The sequence below is a fragment of the Oryctolagus cuniculus genome, chromosome 8 (assembly GCF_051225735.1).
Source record: "Oryctolagus cuniculus isolate XC-2025 breed Fujian yellow rabbit chromosome 8, ASM5122573v1, whole genome shotgun sequence".
Classification (NCBI taxonomy): Eukaryota; Metazoa; Chordata; class Mammalia; order Lagomorpha; family Leporidae; genus Oryctolagus; species Oryctolagus cuniculus.
This window is the reverse complement of record NC_142874.1, coordinates 80,610,621-80,631,405: the sequence shown is the minus strand read 5'-3', so window position 1 is coordinate 80,631,405 and position 20,785 is coordinate 80,610,621. Positions and strand designations below refer to the sequence as shown.

General features: G+C 42.0%; 2 protein-coding genes across 51 annotated transcripts in view; one reads left to right on the top strand and one right to left on the bottom strand.

The window, feature by feature from the left end:
- CAMK2D (calcium/calmodulin dependent protein kinase II delta) overlaps positions 1–6,092 on the bottom strand; it is a 332,678-nt gene extending 326,586 nt beyond the window's left edge. For 35 of the 41 annotated variants that reach the window (XM_089301697.1, XM_089301705.1, XM_089301704.1 and 32 more), the window contains exons 1-2: positions 5,325–6,092; positions 3,647–3,741 (exon numbers count right to left, since the gene is read on the bottom strand). In XM_089301697.1, coding sequence (XP_089157823.1) covers positions 3,647–3,741; positions 5,325–5,389 — 160 coding nt within the window. In that variant the 5' untranslated portion in view covers positions 5,390–6,092. 41 annotated transcript variants of the gene reach the window in all.
- The window catches only part of LOC127483154 (uncharacterized), a 193,741-nt gene continuing 178,517 nt past the window's right edge, over positions 5,562–20,785 (top strand). For all 10 annotated transcript variants that reach the window (XR_016212293.1, XM_089302895.1, XM_089302893.1 and 7 more), the window contains exon 1: positions 5,562–6,889. Coding sequence is in view for 9 of the 10 variants with exons in the window: in XM_089302895.1 (XP_089159021.1) it covers positions 5,562–6,889 (1,328 nt within the window). In the remaining variant the exon portion in view is untranslated. The remainder of the gene's footprint in view (positions 6,890–20,785) is intronic.

The window sequence follows — 20,785 nt, the reverse complement described above, 5'->3', positions numbered from 1 at the left end:
TTTAAGTGATGCATGATTATACTTTGAATTTTATATTGAAAAAATCAAAGTATGATATTTTTCTTCAAGAGCTTACAATTTAATTTTGGTATAGGTTAAATAAATATACACATTCAGAGATACAAATGTACCATAATCTTTTGGGCTAGTATTGTGGTTTAGCTGGTTAAGCCACCACCTGCATCAGCAACATCCCATATGAATGCTGGTTCAAATCCCTGATGCTCCACTTCCAATCCAGTTCCCTTCTAATGGGCCTTGGAAAAAAGGAGAAGATAGCCAGAGTGCTAGCACCCTTGCCACCCATGTGGGAGACCCAGATGGAGTTCCTGGCTCCTGGCTTAGGCCTGGTCCAGCGCCTACCACTGCAGCCATTTGGAGAGTGAACCAGCAGATGGAAGGTACCTGACTCTTTCTCTGTCTCTCTTCTCTCTGTAACTCTGCCTTTCAAATAATCTGGTTTTTTTTTTTTTTTTTTTTGTTTTTTGTTTTTTGTTTTTTTTTGACAGGCGGAGTGGACAGTGAGAGAGAGAGACAGAGAGAAAGGTCTTCCTTTGCCGTTGGTTCACCCTCCAATGGCTGCCACGGCCGGTGCGCTGCGGCTGGCGCACCATGCTGATCTGATGGCAGGAGCCAGGAGCCAGGTGCATTTCCTGGTCTCCCATGGGGTGCAGGGCCCAAGCACCTAGGCCATCCTCCACTGCACTCCCTGGCCACAGCAGAAGCTGGCCTGGAAGAGGGGCAACCGGGACAGAATCCGGCGCCCCAACCGGGACTAGAACCCGGTGTGCCGGCGCCGCTAGGCGGAGGATTAGCCTAGTGAGCCGCGGCGCCGGCCTCAAATAATCTGTTTTAAAAATTATTTTTAAAAACCATAACCAGTTCTAATTGATATAACAGTATAAAATAAAGTTACTGACCATTTTGAAGAAAGAGTACTACAATTTACAAGTGATCAGACCTAGGTAAAATTGATACTGAACTTTGCTATTTAAGAAGTGACTCATAAAATTCACCAATTCCCAAAAATATTCCATGAACCTCTCTGGGTATGTTTTACCATTTTATTGATAAAAAGTCTGGCATCCATTAAAGATAAATGACTGAATAAAATTTATATCCTAAGGACAAAGATTCAAACTGGGTTCTCAAAACTAAATCAAGGCTGCAACTAGATTTATAATTGTCAAGTTCTTTCATATAAGTAATCTGATTTGATCATTATAAAAACCTCATCATACAATAACAGCAGATAATATTCCTGACTGCATATTACATGGTAGACGTTCTTCTACACCAAAGTAACTCTTGTACTTCACAAAAAAAAAAAAAAAAATCCCTATAAAGGAAGGATTCTATTATTAGCCCATCTTACAGATTATAAACAGGAAAACATGAGGTTTAGAGAAAATAGGCAAACTACACAAGATGACATGACTAGTGATTACCAGAATCAGAATTCAAACCCAGCACCAATGATGTTCATCATAAGCTCACTTAGGCAGGTTAACACAAAGCAAGTTACACCTTTGGCACAGTGCTTAAAATGCTACTTGAAACTCCCTCACCCTATATCGGAGTATCTGAGTTAGAGTCCTTTCTTTGCTTCTGATTCCAGCTTCCTGCTAATGCCCACCGTGGGAGGCAACAGATGATATATCTAGTACCAGGATTCCTGCCATCCACACAGGAGACCCACAATGACTTCTGGGCTGGCTTTTGCCTGTCCCAGCCCTGGCTGTGTTGGCTTTTGGAGAATACAACAATGGATAGAAATTCGCTACCCATGTGCCTCTGTCTCTCTGTCTCCTGCCTTTCGATTAAAATGAAAAATACAGTTTTAAAGTATTTTTAAAAATGAAAAATTACCAAAGTCATAAAAATTGTAGAGAAAAAGAAGCAGAATGTCTTCTAATTCTTCACCTTAGTTAGTTTCCCTAAACATAGTTGGAATAATTACAATCATTAAATTCAGAAGGGATTGAAGGCTTTAGATGCTTGAAACAGAGTGTAAGCAGGTAAGGAACACTGGCAGAAAGGCAAGGAGAAGAAATTCCATCTGGCTAGAGAAGATTTATCTTGCATAGATTGAAGGCAAAAGAAAATGTGTACCTGAGCAGGGACAGTGTATTTGCCATTCTGAAGTAGTTTCAGAGCTGGGAGGATGTAGAGGTGCCTCTAACTAATGAGGTTAGTAAAAGTGAACAACTAGACTGATCTGTTTTTAGAGAAAATGTAAAGCCACTAAGAGATTTGGAATAGAAGTTGTAATACCATCAAAAGAAGTGACACCTCCACCACTGCCAAAAGTAGCTAACATACAGGAAAAAATAGTATAAGCATTGAAATAATTTGACTATGCATTTTCATTCTTCCTTTCTTTTCTTTTCCTTTCTGTAAGCAAATTAGCATTTATAGTTTAGCAACTCCTCACTGTGAACACCTTCCTGTGGAGTAGAAACTAATAGAGGAACAAAATTAATATAACATGCTTCTCATTCGTTGTCATACCAGATTCTATGGTGCTGGTTATATTAGCATACAGATTTTTCTCAGAATGATGTTAGAATCAGCTGAAGAAAGGTACAACAGAATCCCATTCCAATGAATTAACTGAAATGCCAACCTAAATATAAAGTACATGTCAAAAGTAGAATTTGCAATATACTCAAAGACAAATTAACTGTGACAGAGGCCTGAGGCAATGATAGCAGGACAGTAGTACCAAGCACTTTTTAAAAGATGTATTAAATGAGGAAAACTAACCCTAGTGGAATTTCTTCTCTCATTACTTAAAATAAACCAGGTCACGGAGATGGGTTTACACTATGGTACTTTGCTCATTTTAATTTCACTTTTACTTCATCAAACCAGAAGTTCCCATGGAAATACCTTAAGACACATGCTCACAATTCGGGAATGCCTAACATGTCAGTGTAAGTACTTTTACATGAATTCACCAAAATAAAAAAGAATGCAGTGAGAGCCCTCCAAGTTTTTTTTGCTAATGTCAACAGCTATTTTATGAGTATGAATTATCTCTGTGGCTTATCACTGCATGTGTAAAATATATTACATGATACCTTGTGAAGTCTTAATGTGGAAGACAAAGGAAAGGTCTGAATGGTACAAAGAAACATCAGAAATGAAGCTGAGCTTCCTAGAATACAGTAATCATTAATTTTATCCCTCCCGAAGCCATTACTGTTAAATATACCTTGATGAATTAAGTTCAAGTGTAACTACAATCGAATATATGATTCAACTGAGCTCTGACCTATTTTTCTTCTTAAAAGCAAAAGGGAATAATAATAGTTGTGAGACTTATATTTTTTCGTTCTAGGGTTCTTCTAATAGTCATTTTACACTAGAGATAAAAGCAAAATGTACTTAGTGACTTTTTTTGCTTGAGATATAATTATTGCTGCTACTGCTCATAAGAGAATTTGTATTCAATAATGAGACATATATTTATTTTTAAACTGTACAGACCAACAGACATTCAGGAAGAAAATGAATCTCAATATATAATCTGGTATCTAAGCCTAAAATTCTATCATAACCACATGATGTATTTACATACAACACAACCAACAATCAACATGACAAACAAATATATATGATTTATATGATTCCAAATACCCACCCCTAGCAGAAAGCTTTTTGGTGTTGATAATTTTGGCAGCATATTCTTGTCCAGTAGGGATTTTCATACATCTTCTCACCACTGAGAATGCCCCCCTGGAAACCAATAATTAGCAGGTCATCAATAAAATCAAATAAGGCATTAAAAATTTAAATTCTGAGCACTTTTATTGATTTTAGTTGATTGATTGTTAACTATCAATGCAACATTCCAGAAAATGAACAATCCTTCCTGGAAACACGGACCTTCTTTAGTATTGATGGATAAAAGTAAATCTTAATCAACTGGGAGCTCACATTATTAATCAACAAAATAAAAGGAAGTGCCGATTATGACCACTCTTGTTTGCACATAAAATTTGAAAACATTTTACAATTTACACTCACAGGGCACCAAATGCTCTGAGAAAACCCTGCAAAAACAGAGCTGAGGAGGAGCAGCAAAAATCTGCTGCCTATTTATTTTAGTAGAGAAAAAAATTAATGTGTCTCTAAGTAAGGAAGTATGATGATCATTTTCATTAAAATGGAAATCTTGAGCACATTTGTGTGGGTTTTAAAAAAATCCTGGTATGGTGATTTCTCTGTGCCCGGTTTCGGGATGGGGGAGGGGAGAGATTTGAATTAAGCTGCTCTTCCGACATATTCTCCATGTTTTAACAGCAGCAAAATATATGGACATAATTTTCATTACATTATAAAAATATTTACATTTCCTTTAGTTCAACTGTACAAACCAACAACACACGCATTAAGTACTAGTGGAAACTAGAGGTATTGAAATTGAATTTTGGTTTGATGCTACATAAATCAACATTCATGGCTCAGCCCCTAGGTCCCTGTGCAAACTGGTCCTCGGTAGGTCTTCGATCCCCTTATCATCCCGAGGTAGTTCTGCCTGTTAGATACAGGAGGTCATTTTCCACAACGCTAGGCTACTCTGGGGAAGCGCTCCCCGGGTCTCCAGAGTGCTTTTTCCGCTGCCTGTACATAAATAAATCCTCCCAGAGAACGCAAAGGTGCGCACGTAAACCCCAGTTAAAATGATGGTGGGCCAGTAATCCAGCGCGGAGTAACAGAGGCTATGGGGCAGGGCTGCGTTCTGTTGGGGGCCCCTTTTCTGAACAACTACTGGGATGCGAAGCAGACGCGACACCAAACCGAGTTGAACTTTCGGCATCAATAAAAATGGCACCGTCTATGGCACAGAGTTCCCACCCGAACCTGGGTCACACCGCCGACCCGCCGGCTGACCAGGAGGCATCTCTGTTTACAGAAAACGTGATCTATGTTGCATCCTACGTGGGTTTGTGTTTCCCCTCCAAACACACACACACACACACACACACAACACACACACGCGCTTGTCAGGATGACAGCTACAACTGCAGAGACCGTAAATTCACCAAGTCTCTCGGGGAAAGACTGGGTGGGGGAGCGCAGCCGGTGGGCTACGATTATCAGAAGGGGCCACGGTCCAGGGAGCGGGCTCTTCCCTTCTCCGTCGCCTCCGCTCACTAAGACAGCACCTTCCCTGAAGCGACATCCCAGGGGCCCTCCTCCCGCTCCTCCGGTCACCCAAACTCCCTCGCCCCTTGCCGGGAGGCCGGCGGGTCGGGGGCAAGGCGACCCGCCCTCTGCTGGAAAGGGGACGTGTGATCCCGGGCAAAGGCTCTTACTTTCCGAGCTCCTCGAAAAGCTGATACTCGTCCGTGAACCTGGTGCAGGTGGTGGTTGAAGCCATCCTCGGTCGCGGCTGTGCCCTGGCTAGGAGCGCGACGGACGAGACGCGAGCAGGCGCGCGGCTTCCCCGGGACTGGCCCCGCGGCGCTGTCACCCAGGGCCGCCCTCACTTTCCTCGTCCGAAAGTAGCTCGCCCGCCAGGGAGTGTGCGCAGGGGCGGGGCGGGAGGGGAGATGGCCAGAAAGGGTGGCGTGGGGTCTCCTCCCCACGGCCCGCCGAGTCTCCTCCTGCTGCGGGGCCTTGCTTCCTCCTCTGGCCGCTCCACTCGTGCCCTCCGGAGCCCCTCTCCCCAGAGGCAGGGGCGGGCAAAGTACTCAAGAAGAAGGGGCGAGGGAATGGAAAAGCAGCGAAGCACGGGGCGAGAGGCGAGCAGTTGCGAAACGATCCGCACCGGGGGCAGGAGCTGTAGAGGTGGAGGGGAGGGAGTCCGAGGGGGCGGAGTGCGGAGGGGCCGAGGCCGCCGAGCGCTAGAGCCCAGCTGCAGCTGTCAGCAGGCGCGCCGGGGCTCGGCCGAGCGTGCGCGCCCGGGACCAGCCTCCCTCCGGCGCCGGCGGGGACGGGCACCTCGGCGGCCTCGCTCTGCCGACGAGCCCGCGCGGCTTGGCGACGGCGAAACGAGAGAAGGAGCGCCGGGGCTCGAGCGAAGCCTCTCCGCCGTCCCCAGGCCTCCGCCTCCTGCGCCAGCGCCTCCTCCCGCCGCTCCCTCCGCCTGCCCGACCCCTCCCTCGCGAAGCCCCCTCCTCGCCGGTCCCACACCTCCCTCTAGCGACTCCAAGCCCCGTCCCTTCGCAGCGCTGCCTCCCTCTCCGGGCTCCACAGACGGAGAAACTAGATGGGTGGAGGACGTGCAGGCGGAGGGACTGTGGAAGGGTTTAGGTGACCGAGGCGAGAAGTCAAGATCGCCCATTTCAACCCTCAGGCAGGCTCCTGCCCAAAGTGGGGGGGTGGGGGCTCAGGGAGAGGGACGATGCGGGGCAACTCGTGGACTGTGCCAGGCTGCAGCCGGGGCTCGCAAAAATTACCCACTCTCCCGTTTGGGGCGTGGGACCCTAGGGACCTCTAGGCCGGCTCCGGGCCACAGTGCCCCCGGGGTCGCGCGGCCAGGGGCGCTGCCACTTGGACTGGGCGCCGCTCGGCGCCGACACGGTAGGCGCCGGATGTGGGCAACTGAAGAAGGGTCGCGGCTTCCCACAACCTCCCAGCGTCTGTCGGGGCCCCACCCGGCCGAGGCCACGTACGCCGCGGCTCGCGGGCGCCCAGGGAGGGTTTTCTCCCTCCCCCGCAGCCCCTTCAGCCAGGGGCGAGGACGGCCCGTGCGCCACGTTTCACTTCAGCTTTCACTGGCACCTCCCTGGCCATCTCCCCTGCTGTTTTCCCAGTGGGCTGCTCAGACTCGGGCCATCCGCGAAGGCCTCTGCCCCAGCCACGGACGTGAACAGAAAGAAAGCAAAAAACTCCGCGACTCAGCCACACCTTCCCTCCTCCTCAGAGAAACTCCCCGGTAAGCTCGGCAAGTTCTGGTAGTAAGGCGGCCTCTCGCGAGACTCCCCGCTCTGACGGCGGGGGCGGAGTAGCGGGAAGGTTGGTGTGGGTCACGGGACCCTGTGGGGTGACGTCACTCGCATCACGTGAACGTGTCCTGCCCGTTTCGCTTTGCGAAGGCAAAAAGGAAAGGAGTCCTGTGTGCTTTACTTACATGCGCAGAGATCCGCCCGATAGGGGTGGCACGGGAGTATCCCCCGTAGATGGCTCTCTGAAAACCCACTTAAGGGTGCAAGAATATGCCTTGCTCTTAAGCATGTCTGCTGTTGTTTCCGGTAAACAGGAAAATAATACTACATCGCATTTAAAATAGATAAATTACTTTTGATTATTAAAACAACTTCTGGGCCTTGCTTCCAGTTCTAGGTCTTGAATAAATTATGCAGTTGCACATTTAGAGCCACACGTAAAACAAAAGCGTTAGGGAGTCCTTTACAAATTACTGTCTTTTGTTTCACTTAATCCCTGCGTTCCCATTGCTCATAAACTCATCCTTAGTATTACATCATGAACTTAAAATTTCACAGCTGGAGGATAAAATGTAACTTGAAGTTACAGAGAATCTAAGATGTAAAGGCTCTGTTGCTTGCTCTCAGCGGCTGTTAATAAATTGCCTTGCCCGGGGTCCTACATAATCAGAATTCTCTTATTTTCTGATCTGGGAAATGCTGTTCTGCTAAGGACGGAGCTTCTGTTAAAGTACTCAAGATGTTCCTATATTTTAGCGCTCATTATAGCAGAATTGAAGTTTGTATGTGTTTTGAAATATCAGCCATATAAAGCAAGAAAGGTTTGGTGTAAAATATTCAGAGAAACATGATACCAAAAACTACACCAATGGAAGAAGCATGCTGTCTAAACAGTAATGATTGGTCTATAACTTGAAAAAAAAAAAACACCGAATTTGGTCTTGGAAAAAGATTTTGAATGTGTAAATATTTAGTAATGTGACTCCAGGTTATAGTAACTTAATATTCTTTCCTGAATATAAAAATGAAACAGAAGAAGTAAAATTAAAGCAATAAATTAGGATAAAAGAAAGTTTTATAACTGGGAAGAAAATCATTTCTTAAAAATTCAGGTAATGAAGTCTACTTAATTATGCGATTTATCTCAGTTATTTAAACTACGAATTATAAATGGTTATGATACTTGTGCAATGTAATAAACAACTGATTTGAATAATGTATTATTAGACAATAAGTGTATACACATATATACTTTTATGCCAATACTTTTGCTTAATCTGTGTTCTTTGATCTGTATTATGGACTCATTAAAATATTTATATCATTAAATTATATTATTAAAACAGTTATTTACAATTATTTCTGATGTATGAAACTCCTTAAAATCAAAGACCATTTTTTGAGTTGTACTTTGACATCATTTCAGGAATCAAACAAAACAGAGTTAAATAAAACATGTAGACCCTTTAACAGGATAACATAAGATGTTATTCTTTGGTTTAGAGACAGATGTATTTACATTTCATCATACATGCCTAACTGACTGCTCCCAAGAACAGAATGGCAGAGGGAGGCATGAACAGGGAGTTGTTAAAGAGAAAATTATTAATAAAACTTAGTAAAGATGATGACACATACTTTATTCAAAAGGGGCCATGAAAATGGCCAGATTTTGAAGTGGGGAGGAAAATTGGACTGACCTGACTCCTGCTAGCACAGTGGATTTATAATCAAGGAGTGGGGCAGGGACAGTGGATGTAAATTGCTAGTATAGTATATTGCTATACTAACTATAGTTAGTATTTTTACCTGTCTGGGATTTACTTATGTGAATTGTATAAGGCATCTACTTTCATTTTACCCTTCAAATGGATAGCTAGTCTTTTTTTTTTTATCTTTTATTTAATGAATATAAATTTCCAAAGTACGACTCATGGGTTACAATGGCTTCCCCCCCCATACCGTCCCTCCCACCAACAACCCTCCCCTTTCCCACTCCCTCTCCCCTTCCATTCACATCAAGATTCATTTTCGATTATCTTAATATACAGAAGATCAGATAGCTAGTCTTGACAATGCGTTAACTGAATAGTGCGTCATTTCCAGCTTACTGAAAAGAACTTGTTTTTTAAAAAAAATCATACATTCTTTTATATACTGGATTGTTTTATTACTGTCTGTTATGTTCCATTTGTCTGCTCCTGTACCAACACCCATCTTTTAGTTAATATAACATTAGAAGATGGCATCATCTCCCTCATCATTCTTTATTCTCTCTCTCTCTCTTTTTTTTTTTTTTTTTTGGACAGGCAGAGTTAGACAATGAGCAAAAGAGAGAGAGAGAGAGTTATAGACAGTGAGACAGAAAGAAAGGTCTTCCCCTTCCGTTGGTTCACTCCCCTAATGGCCACCATGGACAGCGCTGCACTGATCCGAAGCCAGGAGCCAGGTGCTTCCTCCTGGTCTCCCATATAGGTGCAGGGCCCAAGCACTTGGGCCATCCTCCACTGCCTTCCTGGGCCACAGCAGAGAGATGGACTGGAAGAAGAGCAACCGGGACTAGAACCCGCCGCCCCAACTGGGACTAGAACCCGGGGTGCTGGTGCCGCAGGCGGAGGATTAGCCAAGTGAGCCACGGTGCCGGCCATCATCATTCTTTATTCTCAAAACATTTTTTTTTCTAAGAACCAAAGCCTTAAATTACCTGATGGCAAGAGTTGGCAACATAAGGGGCGGGAATTTGGTACAGAGTTAAGAAACTACTTAGAATGCTTGCGTATCCTATCAGAGTGCCTGGTTCGAGTCCTGGCTCTGCTTCCCTGTGAGGCAGCAAGTGATTGCTCAAGTACTTGGGTCCCTGCCACCTGCATTGAGTTACAGGCTCCTGGTTTTGATCTGGCACAGTCACATCCAACATTGGGAGTAATCAGCAAATGAAAAGTGTTTCTTTCTCTTTCTCTTCCTTTCAAATCAAAATTAAAATAAATTTTAAAAATTGGCTATATGCTTTGTATCAGGTATATAATATGGATTTTAGACAGGATAGATTTTAGAATATATTTTCACAATCTATTATCACCAAACCTGTATCATTGTACTACTCCTGTCCCACTTACATTTTGAAAGGCCCAGCTAATTTATTACTATATAATTACTACTTATTCATGTGCTAGATCATCAAGGCCCTGCTATTTCTTGTTCCTCTGCTGTATTCCTTCCCAGACTTGGTTATAGATTTGCTCATTGAATACTTCAAAAAGTAGAAAGAAGTTTTAAAACTCTATTTGCCTGATTACATAGTGCATGTGGCTAAACCTATCCACAAAATCTGCTTCATCATGCTTTCCTAATTGGTTTGGAGCTGAATGCATAGCTGTGGTACAAGCATCAGATTTCCCTGCATTAAGATGCTAACTTTTGGGCAAAGGAATGTGAGCAGATGTGATTGCATGCCACTCCCAGACCCTGGCCATGAAGAATACCCGTGTGTGTTCTTTAATGTTCTTCACAGTTTCTGAATGACCAAGAAGCAATTCCAAGGGCAATATTGTAGGCACCATGTTGAAGACTGCAGAACCTTTCTCAGCCTGCAGTACCTAAAAGACTTCAAGACTTAATAGAGCAGAGTTGCTGATAACATGGAAACTCTGCTCTGGACCAAAGAAACGAACTTCTTGTAATGTAAGAACTGAATATTAGCCCACTGTATTTAAATGAAAATGTATAGAGTTCTTAAATTCAGAAGTCCTGTACAAATCTAACATAACTCAAAGCCGAGGTATCAATTTTAATGAATGAATGAAAATATATAGTTTGGATTATGATTGTGTTTTAGTCTCTATAATATGCTGCTCTCCATTGATGTGGCAACTGGGAGTTGGCTGTGTTTCAGATTGCCCATCTCTAGTCAGAGCAAATCTGTTAAGTTAAATGAATAAAAAGAAACCAGTTTACCACTGGCACTTCACACTACCAGTGTCCCTTACCCCCAAAACACACCTCCCTAACACATACACGTGTCTTACTTCTAGTCAATAAAGGCAATAGATACTGAGATTCTGCAAACTATGGCAATACCACTGGAAAAGGTCATGCACATGTCTCTTTAAAATCCTTCCATTTTAATGCTGTTTTATTCATTTATTACACCCATGGGGAGAAGGAAACCTCAATTAATGGTTTATTGGCAAGCAACACCTCTTTTTCACAACTGCTTAGTTTATTTAACAAGGAAAATATGTTCTCAATTTAAGAGTGAAAAGTGTTCTTGAAGGTGGAGGCAATTAAGCTGGGAGTGTTGTCAAAGAACAAAGTAACAGACAATAAAGCACCCCTGAAGCTTGAATGTGAAGAATGATGTCATTAATTTTGCAGTATTCAGCCTATAAATTTGTATGTGTGTGTGAGTGTATTGCTGAACATTTGTAGAAAGAATTGAAAGGTAAGTTTGAGTCAAAAAATTTGAAATCCATGCATGTTTTTTATAGCATGAATTCTCTGTAAACTTTTTGAAGACCCCAGGTGCTCTGAGAATATAATGTAGAGAAAATAATGTCCCCATTTTTAGCATTTACTTTTGAGTGGGACAAATTGATATTAATTAATTAAAAAATAAATATAAAGGAAGAAATCACAATCTGTGAGAAAGTAGAATACTTGTTTTGATGGTGTACACACAGAGGGTCTTTGTAAGAAAGGTTGAGCAAACAAGGATCCCCAAAACGAGAGATAATGAAATGAAACATAAAATACAGGGAAGAGCATCCTACTAGGTATAACATAACAAATTCGAAAAAGTGAATGAAGTCAAATCTGGGCAACATGTAGTCAGCAAAACATGTCTGCAGAAGTGGGCAGGGGAAAACTCAGGGGACACTTAAAACTGTGTGAAGAACAGTGTGGAAACACTGAAAGAACTTAAGAATAGGTGTAACATTACTGTCCCATGAAGTTCATTCTGTCTGCCTTGTAGAAAATGAATTTTAAAATCTATGGTGGTCAACATAAAAGACTTTTCTGTATAAACTCTGCACAGAGTATACAAGACCACAAATCAGTAAGTATTGTCTGCCTTAGAAAAATTCTCCTGGGCCGGCACCATGGCTCACTTGGTTAATCGGCTGGCATCCCATGTGGGCGCCTGGTTCTAGTCCCGGTTGCTCCTCTTCCATTCCAGCTCTCTGCTGTGACCCAGGAAGGCAGTGGAGGATGGCCCAAGTGCTTGGGCCCTGCACCCGCATGGGAGACCAGGAGGAAGCACCTGGCTCCTGGCTTCGAATTGGCGCAGCGCGCCGGCCATGGCGGCCATTTCGGAGGTGAACCAACGGAAGGAAAATCTTTGTCTCTCTCTCTTTCTCTTTCACTGTCTAACTCTGCCTGTCTAATTAAAAAAAAATTCTCCAAGCCTAAGTTATTGTAGACTATGATCTGCCACCTGGTCAAATAGCTTGCTCATCAATTTAGTTAAGACTTTCTTCATTGTATCCCTAGTTTTAAACTATTAGGTCATAAATTTTGTCTAATTCTCAACCATTTCTTCATGAAAGACTTCCTTAAACCACTTGGAGCCAGACCCCCAATCCTATCTTTGTCTTCTTTCTGAAACAAAAGGATCCTAACAAGCTGATACTCTCCCAGCTGCAATGAATCTTGAGAGAGTTATTAACAGGTTGTATGAAAATATTTTGAAGAGTTCAGCCATGTAAACATAAGACATTGTTTCACCAATACTGGAATACTCATACTGTAAACTATAGGCAACTATTAATATATTAAATTATATGGTAGGAAAGTATTGGCATAGAAAAATGTCTAAAAGTTCAAGTTACTGAAGAGTTTACATGTTTTAGTTCCAGCTTCATCTGCTTAATTGAATAGACAGTAAATTCTCTAAGCAGAGCTTAGATGTTAACTGTGATTATCAATGGAGATAGAAATACTAGTGGATTTTTGCAGCAACTTCTGATTTTCCTTCACTGAAAACTTCTGCAACAAAAGCAGTGAATACTGTAAAGAGATCTATCTAAGTTTCTAATTGACATCTACAAGGATACTTTAAAAATTTTGTGGGGAAAACGGAGTTTAAAAATAATTTTATTTTGATTCAAAAAATTTGAAATCCATGCATACTTTTTTATAATACACATTTTCTAATAACCTTTTGAAGACTTCTTCATATGCATGGATTTCAGCATATAATGCCAAAATAAACTTATCTTTTAATTTTTTTTTCATTTTAGCAGCTTCAATATAGTTCTGAAATAATTCTCTATTTTACAGATGAGGAGATAGGCACAGAGGTATGTTCAAAGTGGACAGGCATTGTGGCATACTGTGTTAAACTGCCACTTGAGATGCCCACATTCCATATTGGAAGCTACACTGCTTCTCATACAGCTTCCTGCTAATAATGTGCATCCAGGGAGGCAGCAGATGATGGCTCAATTATGTGAGTCCCTGCAACCCACATAGGGGACCCAGATGGAACTCTTGGCTTCTGTCTTCAACCTAGCCCAGACCAGGCAGGCACTGGGGAAATAAACCAGCAGATGGAAACTCTCCCTCTCTCCCTCTCTCCCTCCCTCCCCCTTCTCTCTCTCTCTCTCTCACTCACACACACACACACACACACACTTTCAAACTAATTACTTTTTTGTAAAAACATGTTCAAAGAAGTGACTGAATAGAAATAAAACCCAAAGATTCCAGGGAGAATTGGAGAGAAAACCACACTAGAAATCCTACAAGAGTAACAGGAACTGCATGTACTTGTGTGGAAGGTGCGGACATGCAGCACAAACATCAATACAACACATGACTGCAACAGCTAGGAGCCAGAGATCACCTTGAAGACAGAAACAGAGGTGAGACTAGACTGCAGCAAACCATGGTGATATAGCTGGGGGAAGAGCATGGTGTGAGTCTGGACCAGAGGCCTGGGGGCTAGTGGTTGCTAATGGTTGTCTGCGGACCCAGTGGAAGTAGAGGGGGCACATTTATCTTGCCCCAGATTCCCAACAGCAGTGCCCGCTGCCCTGCTGAGAAAGGGCGGGTGTCATTTTGGGCTTGGGCAGGAGCTGCAGAAGACTTTGTGCCCACAGCAACTGGCTGAGACAGATCTTCTCTTCAATACTGATGGCAGTGGAGGGGAGAGAGCAACATTCAGAGAGTGGCTCTTATATACACATGTGATCCAGAGATTCTGGTAGAGGGAAAAATCTGCAGTCCCCACTGATTTTGAGCCTAGCTGGGAGGTAGCTGGGCACAAACATAGGACTGTAAGGTGACCCCAGCCTTCCAGGGTCAATATACCTAAGCAGAGCTGGCTCAGGTAACACCTGCCTCTCTGCTTACTGGACAGGTTGGCAGGGCAGAGCAAAACCTCTGCACTCAGCAACAGTGGGAGTTTTGTATGCTGAGACCATGGGGACTCAGTGCTTACATGAGAAGGTGTAGGGTGTAGCTGGAACTCTGGGCAATCACTGTGTGCTGCTCCACATGCTCAGAGCTCATTGGTTGCCTGGTGCAAGTCAATGCAGTGGGAACTGTGCTCACAGTGAGGACTGTGCAGATCATTTGTGTAGTTCATACAGTGGTGCATGAGGGTTGAACACACTGAGAGCTGACACCCAGGCATTGCTCAGCTTGAAAGAGTGGAGGTGAGGGTGACCTCACAAAAACAGAGGTGACTATTTTCCCCCTTCTGTTAACAAGAGGAGATCTACCACGCCCAACTTGGGTGTTACTCTGGAAACTTGCCCCACTCTGGAGCACTGACCAGAGCTCCCCAGCCACAACCACGTCAGACTTCTTAGTATTCACTGAAAGTACAGAAATTCCACTAAGCCACAGAGGCATAGCTCAAAGTCAAAAGCCATCAGAGAAAAAAAAATCAACTCCAAAAATGCCTAACAATAAATGCAGAAATTCAAGAAACAAGAATAAGGAAGATACCACAACTCCCCCCTGCCCCTCCACTTCACAGGAACACAATAACATTTCAATATTAGAATGGGAAGATGAAGAGATTGTAGAAATGCTGGAAATAGAATTAAAAAATTAATCATAAGATTACTCAAAAGCAATCAAAAGCAAATCCACAAACTAAAGAAAACAATACATGACATGAATGAAAATTTTTCCCATGAAATTGAGATTTTTAAAGAGAAATCCAAATGAAATCTTAGAAATGAATAATTCAATAGATCGAATAAAAATGTGGTGGAAAGCCTTAAGGGCAGACTTGGTGAGGCAGAAGAAAGAATATGTGAACTAGAAGACAAATCTTTGGAGGAAATCTTTCAGTCAGACAAAAAAAAAAAAAAAAAAGGAGAAGGAGAAGAAGAAGAAGAAATTAGAAAACTTAAAAACAGAGTTGGAAATTTATGGGATGCTATCAAATGACCCAACATAGATGTCTTATGAGTTCCTGAAAGTAGGGAAACAGAGAATGGACTAGAAAGCCTATTTGTGAAATAATTCCAGAAGTTTTCCCCAATTTGGAGAAAGAAAGGGATGTTCAAGTAGAGGAAGCACATAGAACTCCTAACAGACATGATCAGAAAAGATCTTCATCACAACACATTGTCGTCAAAATTTCCACAGTAAAACATAAAGAAAAGACTCTAAAATGCACAATGGAGAAACACCAGATTACTTTCAAAGTATCTCCAATTAGATTCACAGCTGACTTCTCATCAGAAACCCTAAAGGCTAGAGAGAATGGTGAGATATGGTCCAAGTCTTAAGAGAAAAAACTATTAATCCAGAATACTGTACCCTGCAAAGCTCACATTTATGAATGAAGGTTAAAAAAAAAAAGACCTTCCATAACAGAGGGAAATTGACTAAATTTGTCAACATTTGTCCAGCCTTACAAAAGATGCTTAAGCATGTGCTACACACAGAAACACAGAAAGGTAGCCATCACTATGAAAGAATGTGAAGGCAGAAAATCACCAGTAAAAGTACCACCAAAGAAATTCAAGTAAACAATGGAAATATGTATGGAAAAATGGCAAGACCAAGTCATTACTTATGAATAGTCACCTTGGATGTAAATGGCCTCAATTCCCCAGTTAAAAGGTACAGGCTAGGGTCCAGTGTCATGGCATAGTGAGTAAAGTCGCCACCTGCAGTGTTGGCATCCCAAATGGGTGCTGGTTCAGATCCTGGCTGCTCCACTTCTGATCCAGCTCCCTGGTAATGTACCAGAGAAAGCAGAAGATGGTCCGAGTCTATGGGCCCCTAGACAAAGACCTAGGCAAACAACAACAAACCAAACCCCAAATAATAGAAGGAAAGAAATAATTAAAATTAGAGAAGAAATAAACAAAACTGAAAAAAAAATCTGTGAAATGAAGAGTTGGATTTTTGAAAAAATAAACAAAATTGATAAACTATTGGGCTAACTGATCAAAAAAAAAAAAAAAAAAAAAAAAAAACAAGGAGAAGACCCAAATCAATAAAATCAGAGATGAAAAAGGAGAGGTAACAACAGATAACCACATGGGTACCACAGAAAGAAAAAGAATCATCAGGAATTACTACAAAGAGCTATATGCCAACAAATTGGGAAGCCTAGAAATACGGATAGATTCCTGGACACATACAATCTACCAAAATTGAGACATGAAGACACAGAAAACCTAAACAGACCAATAACCAAGACAGAAATTAAATCAGTAATAAAGACCCTCTCAACAAAGAAAAGCCCAGGACCAGATGTCTTCATGGCTGAATTCTACCAGACATTTAAAGAATTAACTCCAATTCTTCTCAAGCTATTCAAAACAATTTAAATGGAAGGAATTCTTCCAAACTCCTTCTATGAGGCAAGCATCAACTTAATTCCTAAACCATAAAAAGGTGCATCAGATAAAGAGAACTATAGACCAATATCCCTGAACAACATAGATGCAAAAATCTTCAACAAAATATTAGCTAATTGAATCCAACAAAAAGCTTCAGAGAGATTTTTCACCTAGACCAAATGGAATTTATCTCTGGTATGCAGCAATGGTTCAACATTTGCAAATCAATAAATGTGATATCACATTAATAAACTGAAGAACAAAAACCATAGGGTTATGTCAATAGATGCAGAGAAAGCATTTGATGAAATATAATACCCTTTCATGGTGGAAACCATATGCAAACTGTGTATAGAATAAATGTGCCTCAACACAATAAAGACAATTTATGACAAACCCATGGCCAGCATTCCTATTGAGTGTGGAAAAGCTGGAAGCATCTCCCCTAAGATCCAAAACAAGGCAAGGATGCCCACTCTCATCATTCCTATTTTTTCTTTTTTTTTTTGTTATATAGTTATTTTTTTTATTTAATAAATGTGAATTTACAAAGTGTAACTTTTGTATTGTTGTGGCTTCCCCTCCCAACCTCCCTCCCTCCCGTGGCCCTCCCCTCTCCCACTCCCTCTCCCATCCTGCCCTTCATCGAGTTTCATTTTCAATTACCTTCATATACTGAAGATCAACTTAGTATATACTAAGCAAGGATTTCAACAGGCTGTACTCACACAACCTCACAAGGTATAGGGTATTGTTCGACTAGTAGTGTTGTTTTTAAGTTTCATAGTAAAACATATTAAGGACAGAGATCCTACGTGGGGAGCATGTACCCAGTGACTCCTGTTGTTGATTTAACAATTGGCACTCTTATTTATGACGTCAGAAATCACCCGAGACTCTTGCTATGAGCTGTCTAGGCTATGGAAGCCCCTTGAGTTCACTGACTCTGAACTTGTTTAGTCAAGGCCATATCACAGTGGAGGTTCCTTCCTCCCTTCAGAGAAAGGCGCCTCTCTCCTTGCTCATCATTCCTATTTAATATAGTCCTGGAAGCTTTAACCAAAGCCATTAGGGAAGAAAAGGAAATCAAAAGGATACAAATTGGAAAGGAGGAAATCAAACTATCCTTATTTGCAGGTGACATGATTCTATTTATAGGTAATCCAAAATACTCCACTGAGAGACTATTGGAACTCATAAAACAGTTTGGTAAAGTAGCAGGATATAAAATCAACACAGAAAAATCAATAGCCTTTGTATACACAGACAATGCCATGGCTGAGAAAGAACTTTTAAGATCAGTCCCATGGAGACGGGGAGGAGGTACCCGGCTCTTGGCTTCGGATTGGTGCAGCGCCGGCCATAGCGGCCACTGGGGGAGTGAACCATTGGAAGGAAGACCTTTCTCTCTCTCTCTCACTGTCTGTAACTCTACCTGTCAAAAAAAAAAAAAATCAGTCCCATGCACAATAGCTACAAAAATTCAATTAAATACCTCAGAATAAATTTAACCACAGATGTGAAAGACGTATACAATGAAAATTACAAAACTCTGAAGAAATAAATAGTAGAATACATTAAAAAACAAAAAAATCTTCCTTGTTAATGGATTGGAAGAATGAACATCATCAAAATGTCCATACTACCAAAAGCAATTTACAGATTCAATGCAATCCCAACCAAAATACCAATGCCATTCTTCTCATATCTAGGAAAAAATGATGCTAAAATTCATATGTAAATATAAGAGACTCCAAAGAGTTGAAGCACTCTTATATAACAAAAACAAAGCCAGAGGCATCATAATTCCTGATTTCAGGGCAAACAACAGGGCAGTTATAATCAAAAGAGCCTGATACAGGCACAAAAACAGATGTATAGACCAATGGAACAGAATAGAAACTCCAGAAATCAGTCCACAGATCTACAACCAACTTATCTTTGACAAAGGAGCTAAAATCAACCCCTGAAACAAGGACAGTCTTTTCAACAAATGTTGCTGGGGAACTGGATCTCTGTGTGCAGAAGTATGAAACTAGACCCCTAACTTATACCTTACAGAAAAATCCATTCAAAACTGATCAAAGACCTAAATCTATGGCTCAATACCATCAAATTACTAGAGAACATTAGGGAGACTCTGCAAGACATTGGTATAGACGGAGTTCTTGGAAAAGACCCTAGAAGCACAGGCATTCAAAGTCAAAACTGACAACTAAGTTTACAGCAAGTTTCTGCACTGCAAAAGAAACACTCAGCAGAGTGAAGAAGCAACCAACTCAGTGGGTGAAAATATTTGCAAACTATGCAACAGATAAATGGTTAACATCCAGAATCTATAAAGAGCTCAATAAATTTAAAAATAACAACAAAAAAAATCCAGTTAAGAAATTACAGAGTTGAGCAGGCATTTTACAAGAGAGGAAATTCAAATGGCCAACAGACACTTAAAAAAATGCTTAGGATCACTAGCCATCAGGGAAATGCCAATCAAAACAACAATGAGGTTTCACCTCACTCCAGTTAGAATGGCTCTAATACAGAAACCAACAAATAACAAATGCTAGCCAGAATGTGGGGAAAAAGGGACACTAATCCACTGTTGGTGGGAATGTAAACTGGTGCAGCAACTGCGGAAGGCACTATGGCGATACCTCAGAAATCTGAAAATAGGGGGGCTGGCACTGTGGCGCAATGGATTAACGCCCTGGCCTGAAGCGCCAGCATCCCATATGGGCACCGGTTCTAGTCCCAGATGCTCCTCTTCCACTCCAGTTCTCTGCTCTGGCCTGGGATAGGAGTAGAAGATGGCCCAAGTCCTTGGGCCCCTGCTTCCGCATGGGAGACCTGGAAGAAGCTCCTGGCTCCTGGCTTCAGATCGGCGCAGCTCCAGCCGTTGCGGCCATCTGGGAAGTGAACCATCGGATGGAAGACCTCTCTCTCTCTCTCTCTCTGCCTCTCCTCTCTCTCTCTATAACTCTGACTTTCAAATAAATAAATAAATAAATCTCCTCTCTCTGTAAATCTTAAAAAAAAAAAGAAATCTGAAAATAGAACACCATATGATCCAGCCATCCCATTCCTGGGAATTTACCCAAACCAAAGGAAATTAGCATCTGAAAGTTTTATCTGTAACCCTGTGTTCATTACAGCACAATTCACAATACCTAAGATGGAATAAACCCAGATGTCTATCAGCTGTTGACTAGATAAAGAAATCATGGTATATATACACCATGGAGTACTACTCAGCTGTAAAAAAGAAAAATGAGGGGGCCAGCGCCGTGGCTTACTTGGTTAACCCTTTGCCTGCGGTGCTGGTATCCCATATGAGCACTGGGTTCTAGTCCTGGTTGCTCATCTTCCAGTCCAGCTCTCTGCTGTGGCCCACGAGGACAGGGGAGGATGGCCCAGGTGCTTGAGCCCCTGCAACCGCATGGGAGACCAAGAAGAAGCACCTGGCTCCTGGCTTCAGATCGGCGTAGCTCTGACCGTAGTGGCCATTTGGGGGAGTGAACCAATGGAAGGAATACCTTTCTCTCTGTCTTTCTCTCTCTCACTGTCTAACTTTATCTGTCAGAAAAAAAGCAAGGGAGGGAGGGAGGCAGGGAGGCAGGGAAAAATGAAATCCTGTCTTTTGCAACAAGATGGACACAACTGGAAATCTTTACACAAAGTGAAATAAGGCAGTCCCAAAAAGTTTTCCCTGATTTCAGGTAACTAACAGAGTACCTAAAATGTAATGTATTGGAGTTAAATTGACATTTTCATATTTGATGATTGTTTACAGCCCTGTCTCTTCCACTGAGGAACAGTGTTTTCTTTTTTTCTTCATACTATTTATTGAACTATTTATTTAGTGTTGGGTTAACTATACAATCATTAAATGAATTGAAAACAGATCTTGGTAAAAATTAAGAGTGGGAATGTGAGAGGGAATAGGAAGAAGGGTTGGAGCATGGGCAGGTGGAAGGGTGGGGAAGAAGTATCACTGTGTTCCTAAATCTGTATATATGAAATACATGAAACTTGTATAACTTAAATAAAAATATAAAAACAAGAAAAAAAGAAATT